General features: G+C 42.4%; 1 protein-coding gene across 2 annotated transcripts in view; it reads right to left on the bottom strand.

Moving 5' to 3' along the window:
* PLEKHG2 (pleckstrin homology and RhoGEF domain containing G2) overlaps nt 1–16,712 on the bottom strand; it is a 153,076-nt gene that overhangs the window by 11,452 nt on the left and 124,912 nt on the right. For both annotated transcript variants that reach the window (XM_077479997.1, XM_077480007.1), the window contains 6 exons: nt 16,432–16,521; nt 13,711–13,812; nt 7,052–7,090; nt 6,422–6,438; nt 3,401–3,691; nt 1,185–2,508 (listed from right to left, as the gene is read on the bottom strand). In XM_077479997.1, the coding sequence (XP_077336123.1) occupies nt 1,185–2,508; nt 3,401–3,691; nt 6,422–6,438; nt 7,052–7,090; nt 13,711–13,812; nt 16,432–16,521 (1,863 nt within the window). The remainder of the gene's footprint in view (nt 1–1,184; nt 2,509–3,400; nt 3,692–6,421; nt 6,439–7,051; nt 7,091–13,710; nt 13,813–16,431; nt 16,522–16,712) is intronic.

Raw genomic sequence — 16,712 nt, 5'->3', positions numbered from 1 at the left:
CCTTCCATTTATTATCCCATTAATATTTACTGTCAAACTTTTATAATATTTAATACTTTTATTTTATTTTAGGAGCTGCAACTTGGGTGCTAGAATGTTGCAACACAATATGCGGGTGCTGGTACTTGCAGTTCCCAAGGTTAGTATTAGCATAATAGTTTCATGGTTATATGTTATGAGGTAAGTTAGTCTGTGTCAAGGTTTTGACTTCAAGGTTTTGATTAGTTTTGACTAGAATATTGCAACACTGTTATATGCAGGTGCTGATTCTTTCAGTTCATAAAGTTAGTATTGGCATGATAGCTCAGGTGAAAATCCATTTTTCACAGTTACATATTAAGAGTAAAGTTAGTCTAAGAGTCAAGTAAGAGTTAGGCTTAGGTAAGAAATGTGAATAAAGTTAGGGTTAGGTTAACTGTATGGGGATCATTTTCAGGGTTGAACACATCAAGTGGCAGCTGGGTGGGAGCTGCACCAAAAGTCAGGGAAAAGCATACGCCTTTAACATAGGAACATTTTTTTTAAAGGTGTATACTAAGGAGGGGTTTTGGGTAGTGATAACATAATAAGGTAATAATGGCCATCTTGTGAAGTCTTCAATTAGCCAGGGCATTTTGTTTTTAACATTTTGAAATGGGTTAAAGATTTGCTTGAAATGTTAGGAAGATAATTTTAGAGGTTAAATTAAGAAATAAGGCTAGAGGAAATTACAGCTGAAGTGGTAAGTTGATGATAAATTACAGCATGTCTGGTTTGACTAAAATTTACATATGTTTTTGACACCAGAAAAACCCATGCCCAAATATCCTCTACCAAACATACCTTGACATTCTTATGGCTATTAGGGTTTGATTAATGCAGGATACCAAGGAGGTGACCCACGAAAGGGCTCAACCATATGTTGGTATGTATGCAGTTCAGCGGAACAGAAATTCAGGAACCATTGGTGCACATTTAAATATATTTTTCTTTCTTTCTGAGGTTTTTATTAACATTGTTTCAGTCTAAATCTTAGGGGCAGTAAGGTCATGGTGTATGGAGCCGTTTCCTATACTCTGTCCTTTATATATTAACTTTCAATTGTGTATAATCTTCACAAAGATAAAACTATTGTTTTAAATAGCTATACATAAGATTGTCTTTTCTCTATAGAAAATGTAACAAGGGCCTTAAGCAGTTCTCACCTGTTTTGTGTCTTTCACCCATTTGTTCTTCTACAACCTGAGGAAGGGTCTTCATGGTTGCCTTGTTCTGCGTTGTTGTCCTTTTGTTTTCTCCATTCTTCTTCTGCGTCTTCATCCTGCCAATTTTTTCACTGTACATTTTCGCAAGCAGCTGCACCTTATTAATTATTTTTTCTGAGTTCTCAATTAGGTATAAATCATCTGTCTCATATAAGCTTATGCCAGGAGGGCAGCAAGTGGCTTTATTGGTGTCACTTGCGAAGCTGGCAAGTTCTGTTTTAATATGACCCTCCTGATTGCCTATATTTTCTTCAACATTGTTTTTCTGCTTCTCTTTCCCTGTTTCCTTCTTCAAAGAAACCTCTTTTGGCAGTTGACCTGCATGTTCTAGATCAGACTCCTCGACGATAACCAGTTCTTCACCTTTTTCTATCAGCTGTTTCCTCTGAGACTTAGTTCTTTTCAAGACCTGTCCAGTATCTGGCATATTTGGTTTTTCTTTTTCTTTCCAAGCTTTACGTATTTCAGCACAGGACTTGTACTCCAATTCTTGCTCTGTGGAAAACATGTTTTTTTCTTGATCAGCTGTGGTTTCTTTAGCCTTAAGACATGGGGGCTTCCTATGACAACTTACTTGTCTGCCCTCTGGGATAAGGCCATTGGTCCTGCAGATGACCTTTTCTCGATCCTTCTTTACCTCCTGCTGCATTATATAATTAAATCTCAAGATTGAGTCTTTTACTACACCAGTGGGAATGTAGGAAATGCTTTCCTCTTTGCTGAGGTATGATGCCCCAGCATCTGCTGTTTCATAGTAGTTTTTGATCCTTTCAATCAGTAACCGGTCATCTGGGGTCAGAGTTGAGTCTCTCTTAGCTTTTGTGCCTTTTTTTTCTGGCGCTTGCTCATGGTTCTCTGTATCATTTTTGACAGTCACCTCCCATTCTTCAACCTTCTCCTTGAGTACAGGAGATACACATGTTCCTTCTCCAGGGCACTCGGAATCCTGTTCTTTTTTACAGGCATCCTTTTTACTGGTATTGTGGCCAGTCTCCTCTTTCTTTTGCTCTTCCAATATGTCTTCATTTGATTCCCTATTTTCTTTCTCATGCAAGTCTTCGTCTGAAGAACCAATGCATGAGGGAACTTCAGGAACCTCTGGATATGGTTCTTGATTCCCCAGCTCATCCACTGAGTCAGAGACTGCCAGGTCACCACTGGAAAAAACACGCTGAGTATCATCAAGGGAAGTAGAACCAGTCCTCTCAGTCTCACCAAGGCTCTCTATAGACTCCAGCTGACTGATTTCACAGACTGTAGACTCCTAGCAGAAAGGAGATAAAAATGTTGTCAAGATTTACAAAGCCTCTTTAATATAGAAGGTACCTTAATATTTACTAAACTATAAAAGCATTATACACATGGACACCAAAAAAGGCATCTAGTACAGGACCTGATTACCAGCAGAAGGCTAACCCTACAAAGTGTACAACTGCTCAGTAAAGAATCTACTTGTTCAATTCCAGATGAATTTTATTTTTTTAGTTTGGGATGAAATGAGGATTGTGGGGGAAAAGGGAACATGGGTAAATTGGGTTGCGTGCCATTTTTAAATTGCTGTCTATGTTCCCATATGGGAGATCTTCCCACTTACTATTTGATGGGTGTCAGGGGAGTAGAGGGGAATTCCCCAATAGGGACATAAACGGCAAACAAAAAAAAAGTAGTAGTAGTAAGAAAGGATTTTAGTTCTGTATATGTCTGCATAAGGAAGAATTTCCCTAACTTCCTCTCCATGTTATAGATGTCAAAACAGGTTGAAGAATCTCCCTTATACAGACAGCATTTCAAATCTGAATTTACAGTGTGGTGCATTTGCTTCACACAATAGAGCACTGAATGAGAATATTGTGCAGAGAATTGCATAAGAAGGGTGGCATATACACTTTTCCTTATTATATCCTTCACTAAATCTTCACAGGTTGAGAGTTGTTTAAATACAATTAGATGGTTTATACATAAAGCAAAAAAGTGTTGAAATCAGGCTCTCTTCATATTCTAAGCCTGTTGTAGGAAAATTACACCTATAATTTCATTAGTTGCTATGAGGAGCAGATTCAGTTTTCCTTTTCTCCAGTTTGTATTTATTCAGCTAATGAGTAACTCATGAATACATGATATAACAATTAACAAAAAATTCTACTAAACAAATGTACCTCCTCCCTATCCTCTTTAGTTGCCTTTTCTGAGGCTGTAGATGTAGGCTCAATGCTTGTAGGATCAGCCCGGAGACCTCTCTGATTGAGTAGCTCCATTATCTCATCAGTGATGGAGAGGCTTCCAGATAGAGCATCGTCTGGCAAGCAAAAGGACGAGTCTTCCAAACTTTCCTCACAACCTTCACCTTCAGCTGTATCTTCCAGGATACAGGACTCCAGAGTGCATATACTGTCAGCAGACTGCAGAGAGGTGGTGGATTGAAAGAGCTCTCCTTCACTACCTGCATGCTGTAAAATAAAAGACAACCTTAATGGAGTTTAATATATAAACTGTAACTTTATCCAATCCCTTCTGCAACCTTTGGTTAATTAAAGTGGTTGTAAACCATAGACATGAAATATGAACAAAGCATATCCCTCTATAGTGTGTACTTGGCTCAATTAAGTGCACTAAGAGCCCTTTCACACTGAAAGCCCGGGGGCATCGGTGGTAAAGCGCTGCTAGTTTTAGTGGTGCTTTATCATCATTTTAGAGGTACTTTTTGGCTGCTAGCGGGACGCTTTTAACCCCAACTAGCGGCCAAATAAAGGGTTAAAAGTATAAAAGTACACGCAAAGTACCGCTTTGGTGGTGCTGCCCATTCATTTCAATGGGCAGGGACGCTTTAGGCGCGGTGTATACACCGCTCCTCAAAGAAGCTGCATGCAGGACTTTTTTTTTTTGTTTTTTTTTTACATCCTGCCAGTGCAGCGCCTCAATGTGAAAGCACTCGGACTTTCACACTGGGATTGCAAAAGAGGCATTTTTCAGGCACTTTACAGGCGTTATTGTTAGCGGTAAAGCGCCTAAAAAATGCCTCCAGTGTCTAAGGGGTCTTAGTGTCAATTCTGTCTGCTTCTTTGTTCCTCTGCTTTCAGCATGAATCACTTGTGACAAGTTTTGCTGACACCAAAAGAAAAAAGGTGATTGGGAGGAACCTCTGTCAGATTGACAGCCTCAGCTCTGTTCCTGTGTGAAGGGGAGTGTGTCTCTTCTCTCCAATCAGCTATCAGAACTCTCCTCACTGAGCTCTGCAGAGTGTAGCTTCATCTCTCCGTCCCCCACCCCCCCCTTTTTTTTTTTTTTACCACTTCCCGCCCAGCCTATAGAAGAATGATGGCCAGGCTGTGGTTCAGTTATCCTGACTTTGCGTCATATGAATAACTGCCGGCGCATGCCCGTGAGGGCGCGCATCGCTGCAATCGGTGTTGCAGTGTGTCAGTCTGATACACTGCTACATCGATCTAGGGTTGCCACTTTTTCGTCAAGCCAAACCTGAACACTTCAGCAGCGCACACCAATTTTTTTTTTTTGTAGTACATTAAATGCATTACCTCTGTGCAAAGCTATTTTTTATGTAGTATACACTAAACATATATGTTTGTGATTAAATAACATTTCTAATCATATGAAGTTAATTACAAGTGTTTCCCTTTACATCAGAGTCAACATAGTTCCCCTTCTACATCTGAATGCACAGGGTTTGTTCCCCTTTACATCGGATTCTGCAGTTTCCTCTTACATCTACAGAGTTTCCACAGAGTTCCCCTTTATATCTGAATCTGCAGGAGAGGAGTGCGGAGGGTATGATGGGGGGCAGTATGTACCGAAGAGGAGTACGGAGGGTATGATGGGGCAGGTCGTACAGGAGAGGGGTGCGGAGGGTATGATGGGGGCAGTACGTACAGGAGAGGAGTGTGGTAGGTATGATGGGATAGTACATACAGGAGAGGAGTGCGGAGGGTATGATGGGGGCAGTATGTACAGGAGACGAGTGTGGTAGGTATGATGGGACAGTACATACAGGAGAGGAGTGCAGAGGGTATGATGGGAGCAGTATGTACAGGAGAGGAGTGTGGTAGGTATGATGGGACAGTACATACAGGAGAGGAGTGCGGAGGGTATTATGGGGGCAGTACGTACAGGAGAGGAGTCCTCCACCACCTCTGTTTCTTACTGATCCCATCCCTACCCACCCACCATCACTTCTACAACAGAGGTGATGGGGGGATACGGTAAGGATGAGATCAGTGGTGGTGGGGGGTGGGATCAGTAGGAAACAGAGGTGGTGGTGGGAGAGGATGGCACCACCACCGCTGCCACACCCCCAAGTACACCACTACCGCTGCCACCCCCTCAAGTACCACTGCTGCCACCCCCTCAAGTACCACCGCTGCCACCCCTGTCACAGTTACTTTGCTGAGCAACTAATTACTTTTCCAATGTAGTAACCGAGTTACTAACGCAATTACTTTTTGGGAGAAGTAATTTGTAACTTAACTAATTACTTTTTAAAAGTAAGATGACCAGCAGTGCCTATCAGTGCTGCATTTCAGTGCTGCCTATCAGTGCCCATCATCAGTGTCACCTCATCGGTGCCAACTTAGGAGTGCCGCCCATCAGTGCCGCCTTATCAGTGCCCATCAGTGAAGGAGAAAACTTACTTATTTACAAAACATTTTTTACAGAAAAAACGTTTTTTTTTTTCTAAATTTTCAGCACATTTTTATTTGCTTAGCAAAAAATAAAAACTGCAGAGGTGATCAAATACCACCAAAAGAAAGCTCTATTTGTGGGAACAAAATGCTAAAGATTTTGTTTGGGTACAGTGTAGCATGACCGCGCAATTGTCATTTAAAAGTGAAAGCTGAAAATTGCCTTGGGCAGGAAGGGGAGTGTGGCAAGTGCCTGGTATTGAAGTGGTTAAACTCTCTATAGGTGTTGAACTTTGAACAGCTGTAGAGATCAGAAGACTGCTGATAGACAGATACAATTTATGTATGAGGATTTGTTTCTTCTATGTGCATCACCTGAGGTCAGTCACTTCACTGTGTATATGTAAGGGTTTACAATCTTTCCATTTCCCAATATGTAAGTATAGTGGAATATTTGTAATCTGCTCCATAAACAACAACATTTTTTTTTTTTAGAATGTGTTGTCTGACACACTTATTTAAAATATAAAAGAAAATACTAACCTTCATCTGTGACAAACCTAAAAGAAACAGATAAGCAGACTGTTAAAACTTGCAAAACAAAGATACCAAGCACTATAGCCAATTCATGAAAGTATTGTGCTGGTTGTTACATTCTTAAGAGAGATGAAATGGTGCCAGAGCTATATAAGCTAATGAAATATTTATGTATATAAAATGTATACTAATCTTCCCAATAATTCCACTACTAACCTTCCCAGTAACCCTCAGTCACACCATGATTCCAAGTAATTACCACTAACCTTCAAAAACACCCTCACGCCAACCCTCCCAGCACACAGTATCCCTCAAACTAACCAGCCCTAAAGCATTCTTAACTCTTTTAATAATGAGATATACTCTTAACTCTTTGTGTGTGTACTCAAATTTTCTGTCCCGAAATTCTCTCCCATCAACAGATACCAGTTTCAGGAACCCTGCAAAATTGTCTATTGTTCCGATAAGTATAGATACCCGCTGGTGAATATTTAGAAAGTCCATTTACTGGTCACATTTACTACATTTATAAGGCAGGAAATGTGGACTCAGTAAAGGAGACAGCTGGAAAATATCAGACAGCTGTTAAAAGGGCAGTATCTAACCTGAAGATCTGCATGCAATCATACTACTTACCACTGTGTTCAAACTGAGCCTGAAGTTCTTTGGCCGGCTCTGCAAAAGGACAGGGCAGTAAGTAAGAGCTGAATAAACATGGCGTGCTCAGTTCTAGTATTTATATGACACCTGAAGAAGCTCCATGGAGCAGTGCAGTGCTGTGCAAATGTTTTAGACATTTGTGAAAAACATTTAGCATAGTGAGGATGATTTCAAAAATAGTGCAATAAATATTTTTTTATTTATCATCTAAAAGCCTATAACGTGCACAAAGCAAAAAACCTAAATCAAATTAATATTTACTGTGTTTTGCCTTTAAAACGGCATCAATTCTCCTAGGTACACTTACACGCAGTTAAACCCCATTTATACCTGAGTATTTTTAGCTGTAAGCTCCAAAACATTCCACATCCAAAATCCCATTTATTTCAATGGTGTTTGTTCACATATAAAAGCACTCAAGTGCCTGTAACTTGATGACTGCTCAAATCGGGCATTTGCAAAAATTTTTTATTTTCTTACATCAGGGGACACAGAGCCATAGTAATAACTATGTGGGTTATATTGGCGTATCAGGTGCTGGACACTGGCACGCCCCTTAAGGCGGGTACTTCCCCATATATCCCCTCCCATTACTGGGAGTCCTCAGGTGTTGGGCACGTGTAAGGATGTGTTGTACTGAGCTCCACGGGCAGTAATCCTTGATGAGAGCCAGCCATCCTGACTGGATCTGTTCTGATGTCTCCGTAATGGACTAAATGAATGGTACCCGGGCCTCGTAATCCAAAGACACAAGGTTTTGCTTGCGAATACTTTGAGAGCTGGGCCCTGGGATCCAGTACTTTTTGGTAGTAAGGCCAATAAAAGTTTAATGGCAGGGTCTTGTCGCAGGTCCAGGATTGTGGGTCAACCTGAGTGTTCCCCGGTTCCTGAAGGTTTCCTCTAAGGTCTCGGAGCCTACCGTGAAGGGCAAAGATTGTTTTTTTTAATCTCCAATAAAACCCTGCTGCGAGGATAAGGTAGGGGAGATTTTCTCAGGAATCTCTCCTTCTATGTATTGTGTTGTCATGTCATGTCTATGTGTCACCACTGGAGGCTGTAATGAGCACTCACCATTCTGACATTGGAAACAGCACAGGCTCCACTCTCCTCTCCTTCTAAGCCAGCTCAGACCCTCAGGTAAGAGAAAAGGGGGTCTGACTACTTCCTGGGCCCCCCGATTGGTGGTTTTTGTATGATTTGATGCCAGCCAGCTTCCTTTTTTGAAAGAGGAAGAGGGGGGCGTATTCCGCGTGGGGGGCGTGGCTAACAGCGTCAGACGCCGGCCACACGTGCAGGAAGCATTGTAAAGCCCTGTGAGAGAAGCTGCTGCCTGGCGGTGGAGGGGACAGAGCAGAGCAGAGCAGAGTGGTTGCTGGTCAGGTTTGGTGACACAGGCATTTCCCTTTTGACAACATTGTACTGCACAGCTAGGATTAATAGCAGTTTGTACTGTACTATAGCCTAGCAAGTGCTACATGCTTTTGCTGGTAGTGCCTCTGCTTTGTACTGTAAGCTATGAGTGGCAAAGGGACCAGGAACTTCTCTAAGGGTTCTAAAGGGGTTAATGGTATACAACAAACTAAAAACCCTTCCAAAAGAATGTCATCCTCCCCTGAGAGGTATACAGCCAGTCAGATGAGCCGTCAAGGGTAGATCACTTCTGTCCCTGTGTATTTCATACAAGCAGGTTTTTTCTTCTACCATTTAAAAAATTATTGCTATGATGTCTCTCCATAGTAGGACTAAACATAGCAGATTCCCATCTAGTCCTCAGGGCCCTTTTGTTGAGGTGCAGGAGGCTGGGGATCAGGTAGATCTTCCCAAATATTGGAAGATACTTATCTTTCCTCATCAAAGGATACTAACGGAGGGAGTAACTGCACAACCAGGTGTTTGTCTACTCCCTTACTTAACCCTTTTGTTGCCTGCAGCACAGGCTCTTGAGGTATCTACCTCTGATAAGGTTCATTTCAACCTCCCCCACCTAGGGATGTTTTTCCTATTCATGCATAGCTATGTAGTCTGAATGGGAACATTTCTATGAAGGAATGGGGGTTCCAGCTATTAATTCTACAATCACCTCAGTGAGCAGAGTGTCACATGTCCAGTGGATAATGCACTGATGTTAAAGGATCCAGCAAGTTAAGGTTGGATTTTCCTTTTAAAGACAGGATGTCTTTTTTCAGTTCTTGCTGCAATTGGAGTATCTCAGTCCATTAACACTTTAACGTCTGCTCCACTATTTTGGTGGAGCACATTTTGAGTCATGCCAATGCATTGGAAAATGTGGACTCCAAGGGGGTTAAGGAACAGGTGTGAGATACCTGAAAACTCTGCCAGATCAGCAGGCCCGGAAAGGGGCTGGTGTATTTGACGCACTGTGTCTCACAGTTGCTATGAAGGACTCGATCGTTTAAGCCTTATGACTTATAGTTGGACTAGTACATTCTTGCAGAGGTCCATGGCTGAAATATTGATCAGCCGAAGCATCATGTGAAACCCTTAGCCAGTTTGTGTCCCTTACTGGGGTACGGCTATTTCGAGTGGATAAGTACACCCAAAAGGAGGTTAAACATGTCTCCTTTAATCGTGCAGCCTCTCCTATGCCTGGGTCTGCATATAGGCAGTCTTGACGGTCTCATTCATTGGGTTCAGGAGAAAGTTCCCAAGGGCAGCACCAGGATCTTGGGGACAGAGAGCCCATAAAGCAGAATGCTAAGGCCTTCTCATGAAGGAGCACCCCCTCTCGTTTGGGTGAGGGGAAAGTTCCTGCGATTCTCAAGGTCTGGCAGGAACAATGTCAGGAGCAGAGGGATTTCTGCAATTTTTTCTCTAGGTTACGACTAGAGTTTCAAGAGCCCAGATGGGTCAGTCAGCTTTCGATCTGAGGGTCTGGGATTCGGGTCCCTGTTTGGGTGCTGCCTGTGGGGTCCTTGGGGCTGCTGATGCGGCAGTCTTTATGCAAGAGTTTGTCTCCTCAGAGAATGTTCCTAAGGTTCCAGAAAAAAAAAGAAGTCTCTCTTTCTGGCCTCTGGATCAGCTGTTATCCCAGTTGGTGATATCAGAGATTCCCTTAGTGGAACAGGGGGTTTTGGCTCTAACCTTTTAGGGTTCCAGAGCCAAACAGAGAGGTAAGACCCATTGTAGATCTCAGAGATCTGAATCGGCACTTAAACATCCGATCCTTTTCATAATTCCATCGACTGTGTCCATCCTGCAAGGAGGGGAGTTGCATATCTCCATGTGCCAAAGTTTTCTGCTTACCAGAAATTTCTGTGGTTTGAAATATGAAATTATTTTTTTCAGATGTGGCACTACCATTCGGCTTAGCCACAGCACCACAAGTGTTCTGAAAGTTTCTGGCACCTCCTTTAGCCTGGTTAAGGGCTCAAGGCATAAGGATTCTAGTCTATTAGAAAATCTACTTTTAATAGATCATTCAGTCTCAGGTCTAAAACCAGAGTCTGATCTCAGCTGTAGATATCCGAAATCTCTAGGTTGGCTTCTCAGCCTAGGAAGATTCTCCTTAAAACCATCAAGGAGGTTACTTGGTGGGGTGGTTATAGATACTATATAGAAGAAGGTATTCTTACCCCAGACGAGAATCAGTTCCATTGTAGGACTAATTCAACTTATCAGGATAAAGAAAAATTCCTTCATTCGCCTGCAGGAGATTTTTAGGGGAAATGGTGGCCTCCTTCAAGGCCGTCCCTTACGCGCAGTTTTATTTAAAGGCTGCTTCAAGACACCATCCTGTCGGCCTGGAATAAAGAAGATTCAGGCCTTGTTTGTTTCCAATACGCTCGGCTCCCGACATATGTCAGAGCCTAAATTGGTGGTTGTTATCCAGAAAGAGGGAAAATATTTATCCTGGAAGGTGTTAATAACAGATGCCAGCCTTCTGGGCTGGGGAGCAGCCCTGGAAGAAGATTCTGTCCAGGGGAGATGGTCCAGGTTAGAGGACCTTCCCTATCAACTCTGTTGGAAGTTTCAGGCAGTACATCTGGCCCTAGAATCTTGGTGGTCAGACTACGGGACTGTCCTGACATTCTGTCTGACAGGGCCACAGCGGTGGCTTCCATCGATCACCAGGGGAGGCACAAGAATTCGTGCAGCCCAAAAAGAGGTGAATAAGGTTCTAGCTTTGGCAGAACACAACACTCCTTGCCTATCGGCAATTCTCATTTTGCAGGCGTACTACTTGAGACGCCAACAATTATTTCCCGGAGAATGATCTCTTCACCCTGACATCTTCCTAGCAATATGTCAGATGGTGTATTCTGGACATGGACCTATCCGCATCCAGATTCATTAATAAGGTTGACAACTTTATGTCGAACAAGGGGTCCGCTAGCAGGCGGAACAGACGCATTAGTCTTCCCGGGGGATCAGTTTCCTCTGATCTATGCATTTCCTCCAGTTCTGCTACTTCTGTGCCTTCTCCACAGGATCAAGCAGGAACAAAAGGAGGCGATTCTGGCGGCCCCAGCGGGTCCCAGAAGATCATAAAGATGGCAGTAGGAGTCCTTTGGACTCTGCCATTATAGCCAGACCTTCTTGCACAAGGTCCGGTATTTCATCCTACCTTGCGGAAAAAGAGTTTAACAGGTTTGACTGTTGAATCCCACTCTATAAATGATCGTGGGTGATCTCCTTCGGTAGTGTCTACTTTGACTAATGCCATCTTCCAGAATCACTTACTTTAGAGTCTGGAAGGCATAGGTTTCTTGGTGTGGATCCGGGGGTTGGCACCCCAGGAAGTATGTCAATAGACAGGATTCATGATTCCTGCATATGGGAGCTGAAATGAAGCTGGCCTTGACTTTTATCAAGAGCCAGATCCAGCCCGTGTAAGAGTTTTTTCCTATGGCCTCTTGCTTCCCACTCTTGGTGCGCAGCTTATTCAGGGGGTAACACGATTTATTCCCCCTATCAAGGCACCTCTAAATCCTTAGGATTTAAAATTGGTCTTATCGGCTTTGTTAAATCAGCCGTTTGAACCTTACGAGAAATTCTCTTGGTTATTTGACAAGAAAGATAATTTCTTCTGCTAGAAGAGTATCGGAACTAAAGGCTTTGTCTTGTAAGAGCCATATTTCATCATGCATAAGGATGAACAGGTTTTCAATTAAACCTATATTTTATTCTTCCTTCTTTTTCCCCAGAAGCCTTAATCTGGGGAAGAGAAAGCACTACATTCTCTTGATGTAGTAAGAGCGATCAGAGGCGACCGCTCAGGTTCTCAAAACACAGGTTTTGTTTGTATGGCCAGAGGGTCCAAGATATGGACAGGCAGTGTCAAGATCCACTATTTTCCAAATGGATTTGTCAAGGGATTGATCAATCTTCAGCTTAAAGAAGAAAATTGTTCCTTCTCAGATTAAGAGCACACTCATCCAGGGCGATTAGTGCCTCTTGGGTGGTGCATCATCAGGCCTCTATTGCTCAGATCTGTAAGGCCGCGACTTGGTCTTCGGATCACACGTTTTATCCGATTTTATCAAATCGATATTAAAGGTCAGGAGGATATTGCCTTTGGGCACAGCATATACTGCAGGCTGCAGTATGAGTCCTCTGGCCTCCTGTTTCCTTGTTCTGTCTCCCCCCCCCCCTTCAGTTGCAATTGCTACGGGACACCCCACATAGTTATTACTATGGCTCTGTGCCCCCTGATGTAAGAAAAGAAAATAGGATTTTTATAACAGCTTGCCTGTAAAATCCCTTTCTTTGATGTACACAGAGGTCCCTCCCTTCTTCTTCTACACTTATATTGCTTGGCTACAAAACTGAGGACTCCCAGTAATGGGATGGGTTATATGGGGGAAGTACATGCCAGTGTCCAGCACCTGATACGCCGATATAACCCACATAGTTATTACTATGGCTCTGTGCCCCCTGATGTACATCAAAGAAAAGGATTTTACAGGTAAGCTGTTATAAAAATCCTATTTTTAGGCATTTTTCAGGTATGTTTTAGCTCTACCCCTAGTGCTTTCCATTGGCTAAAACAAACACCCGAAGCTTGAACATACAGTTAAAATGCTTCAAATACGCTTCTAGAATGCTTGTATACATGTGCAAAAGTGTTCAAAAAATGCTAAACATGGCTCTGCTCAGATGTCAATGCAGCCTTGGGGATTTTGGATTAGACAAAACAAGTGCTAATGATCAAGAAGATAACATGTAGGTTAAAATACAAATATTACATCAAACAGATTTAGCTGTGACGAAGGCCCTATGCAAGGAAAAGCCATGCTCTACTAACAAGTTGGGATCGCTGATGACAGTTTACCATAAAAAAAACTATTACCTACACATATACACACTGTATATTACAAAGCCATTCAATGACACAGTGAGTAGCACAGTAGAGAATATTTAGAACAAAAGTCTATAATGTTAGATTTTATATGTGCTATACACCTGTAGTACTGTATGTACAGCCAATGATGTGTAAAGGAATAATTTGCATGGCTCCATCCATTATCCTGAAAAAAGGGATAACTCTGTTATTTTTTTTTTTATATATGTGATGGGCTTTTGGAGGATGTGGTGGAAGGTTATAGGGTTTTATTTATATGTGGTGTTACCCTTAAATTATTATATCTATATATCCAGCAACCCACATTACTTACCAGACAATCTACGGCCTCGTCTTGGTTGGGAGCTGCTGCCAAGACTCTGGAGAGTGAATGATTTCTTGATTTTTCCTGGACTACACATGTATTGGGGAGGTTCTGAGAAAAAAGAAATACACCAGTAGATGAACACAAACTAATAGTATGCTTTAGTCATCAGAATCATACTTTTTTTGTCCAAATAAAAAAAAGTAACCAAGAATAATACCTTTAATGGCTACATGTGTTGTAAATCATAGCAGTCACAATGCATCTTCTTCTAACTAATAACCAACATCATTATCTTACCAGATCTAGATTCATCTTTGGGGAAACTCGGCAAATGCCTATAGGCACTTTTTCTGCCACCTATTCCACTCCTGCAAGAGGATCTAACATCGTCACCCTGAGATACTCTTGTTCTCTATCACCTCTCAGTCCTGCTCATCATATTGATTATTCAGTATCATCATCAAGAGGCCCAAGTGGCACGCCCTATTCCTCCTTTCTGAATGAGGTGCTTTGCCTTCTGGGATATGTGACGTGCATATCCCAAGAGGCAAAGGGAGAACAGACAACCCTAGTATGCTAGCAGTAGAGAGGAGGGGTAGATGTGCTGAAAGTGTTTCCTGAGTGAGCAAGAGATCTGCTTTATTGAAATACTGGATAAAACCATTTATTTTATTAACACTTATTTTGAGGCAACCTATTGGTACCTTGAAAATTCTGTATTTGTAGCTTAATGTGGATGTAAATCCTTTTCATGAAATTTGAGCTGGGCACATATGTAGCTTTTTCTTATCTTTCTTCAAAGCACTATGTCTTGTATCTTTCTCCTGCTCAGTTCCTCTGTTATCAGCCTGATAACTTCTGACAATTTCTCAGAGAGGGCAGCCTGAAGTGTGTGGTGCGAGGTTGCTATAAATAGATTAGCACACAGCTTGCCCTCTCATCTTTGCCAGTGTGGTGTGGGGGTGTGTGCCTTTCCTCCAATCAGCTGTCTTGGCTGTATGCCAATAATCCACTCCCAGTGGTGACCAGGAAGAGAACATCTCCAACATGAGGAGCACTTTCTAAAGGATATATACAGCTGAAGACCGCAGATATTCATGTAAAACTTATGTAGGAGATTTGTTTCATCCTTGTGTATCATCTGAGGCTATTCTCTTCACTGGGTAGATGTGAGGGTTTAAATCCACTTTAATTATTTATTTATCTAAGATGTTTGTTGGTACTGGTATCACATATTTTGAATTGTAATGTATACACTGTATATATCCTATTCTTTATGGATCCCAAAAATGTAAGAACAGATGCACTGTGTAAAGTGGAGGGCTGGCAGGCTTTGCTAAAGCCCACAAAATCCCAACAATAACGTCAGGATCCACCCAGATGCCTAATTGGCAGCTGGCTCAACCTCTCAATGTGCCGGCGAGAGCCCGAGCTAGCCACTTCTGCCCCCTCTCCTGCTTGGTGCTTCAGTGAGCACTGGAGGGGCAGAGCAGAGAGTAGTGACTGGCTGACAGTCACTGCTCTCTGCTCAGAGTGGACCAAGAACTGAGCGATCAGTGGTTGTGTGATCATTTTCAGTTATTATCGATACAATGTATATGGGGGACAACACAATTACAGCACAATACAAAAGGTACAGGAGGGCCCTGCTCGTAGAGCTTACATTCTAAAAGGAGGGGGTGGTGGTACAAAAGGTAATAGCTGCAGAGAATGATTTGATGGGGGTGGCTTGGGGACAGTTAGGTGGGTGTTCTTGGGGTTAGAGGCTGCCAAGCACAGTTGCACCATAACAGCAATGATGCAGCATGGAGATGAATGAGGATGTTTTTTTTTTTTGTTTTGTTTTTTATAACCCCATACATGTCCTTTACCTTTAAAAATACAAATCTGTTGCACTTGAAATATATAAACTCAGGCTGGGTACAGACTGCTGCGGTGTACGAGATTGGATGTGATTTGCACCGCACTGCAGTGCAAATCACATGCGATCTCTGTGCGATGCGATTTCAGCCATAATGATAGTATGGCTGAATTTGCATCGCATCCGGCCCAAACTCGCACAGGACCCTTTTTTTTGTTCCGGAACAGAAAAGGATCACATGGGTGTTCACATCATGCGATCCGATTCCTGTCCAAGTTTGCAGATCGCACTGCGATATGCAAACTGATTTGGAGGTGTCATTAACTTTTGACTGACACTCCCAGCAGTTCACATAGGGCAGCATGAACTGCCGCTGGGAGGCATGCGATGCGGGAACCAGCAGTAGATTTGCAGCGTTCCCGCATCGCAGCAGTGTGAACCCAGCCTAAAAGAAAGCAGCTGACATGATATTGCTGGGTGCAATGATACAAAATATAAAAAGAGGTGTAAATAACTTTTTTTTTTTTTTTTTTAGCGCTACATCTCTTCTTATATGTCCTTTAACTTCCACAAATCTGAGAAACTACACCACTAGTGGACCTGTCCATCATTTATGATCAATGCTACCTTATGATCTACATCCTTTAAGGCAGGTGAAATATCATTGTATCTGAAGTCTACTCGATATGAATTAATAGTTGAAGTGACTTTCCTGGAAAATGACAAAAGGCTGCAAGCACCTCCAACTGCAAGGTGACACTGAACATGGCTATGAGACAGTTTCTACCTCCCACTGCAGGGTGACGCAGAAGACACAGATGCACATTTACGTATACTATATAACATTAGGCCTATATAATTCTTACCAGACTGTCTCCTGTTTCGGTGAAATGTCCAAAGGTCCTCCATCCAGGGGGATTTAGGGCTGTCTGAAGTAACTGGGACATCTGCACAATCTGTAACAAAAAACAAATGTTATCACTTACTTTTGAGACCACCAGACTGTGAGTTATCCACTTTACTTGCAAATACCTCAATACTCAAGCAGACTAAGCTGGAAACCTATAGGTAAAACCTTTTTCCGATTTGGATAGAGTGCAGAGGGGTTAGAACACCTATCAGGTTGTTGCTGTCTGTGTCTCCTTTA

The sequence above is a fragment of the Lithobates pipiens genome, unplaced genomic scaffold (genome assembly GCF_037356315.1).
Source record: "Lithobates pipiens isolate NorthernLeopardFrog02 unplaced genomic scaffold, aLitPip1_a1.2 Scaffold_1, whole genome shotgun sequence".
Classification (NCBI taxonomy): domain Eukaryota; kingdom Metazoa; phylum Chordata; class Amphibia; order Anura; family Ranidae; genus Lithobates; species Lithobates pipiens.
The sequence above is the reverse complement of the archived record's forward strand: the minus strand, read 5'-3'. Positions and strand labels throughout refer to the sequence as shown.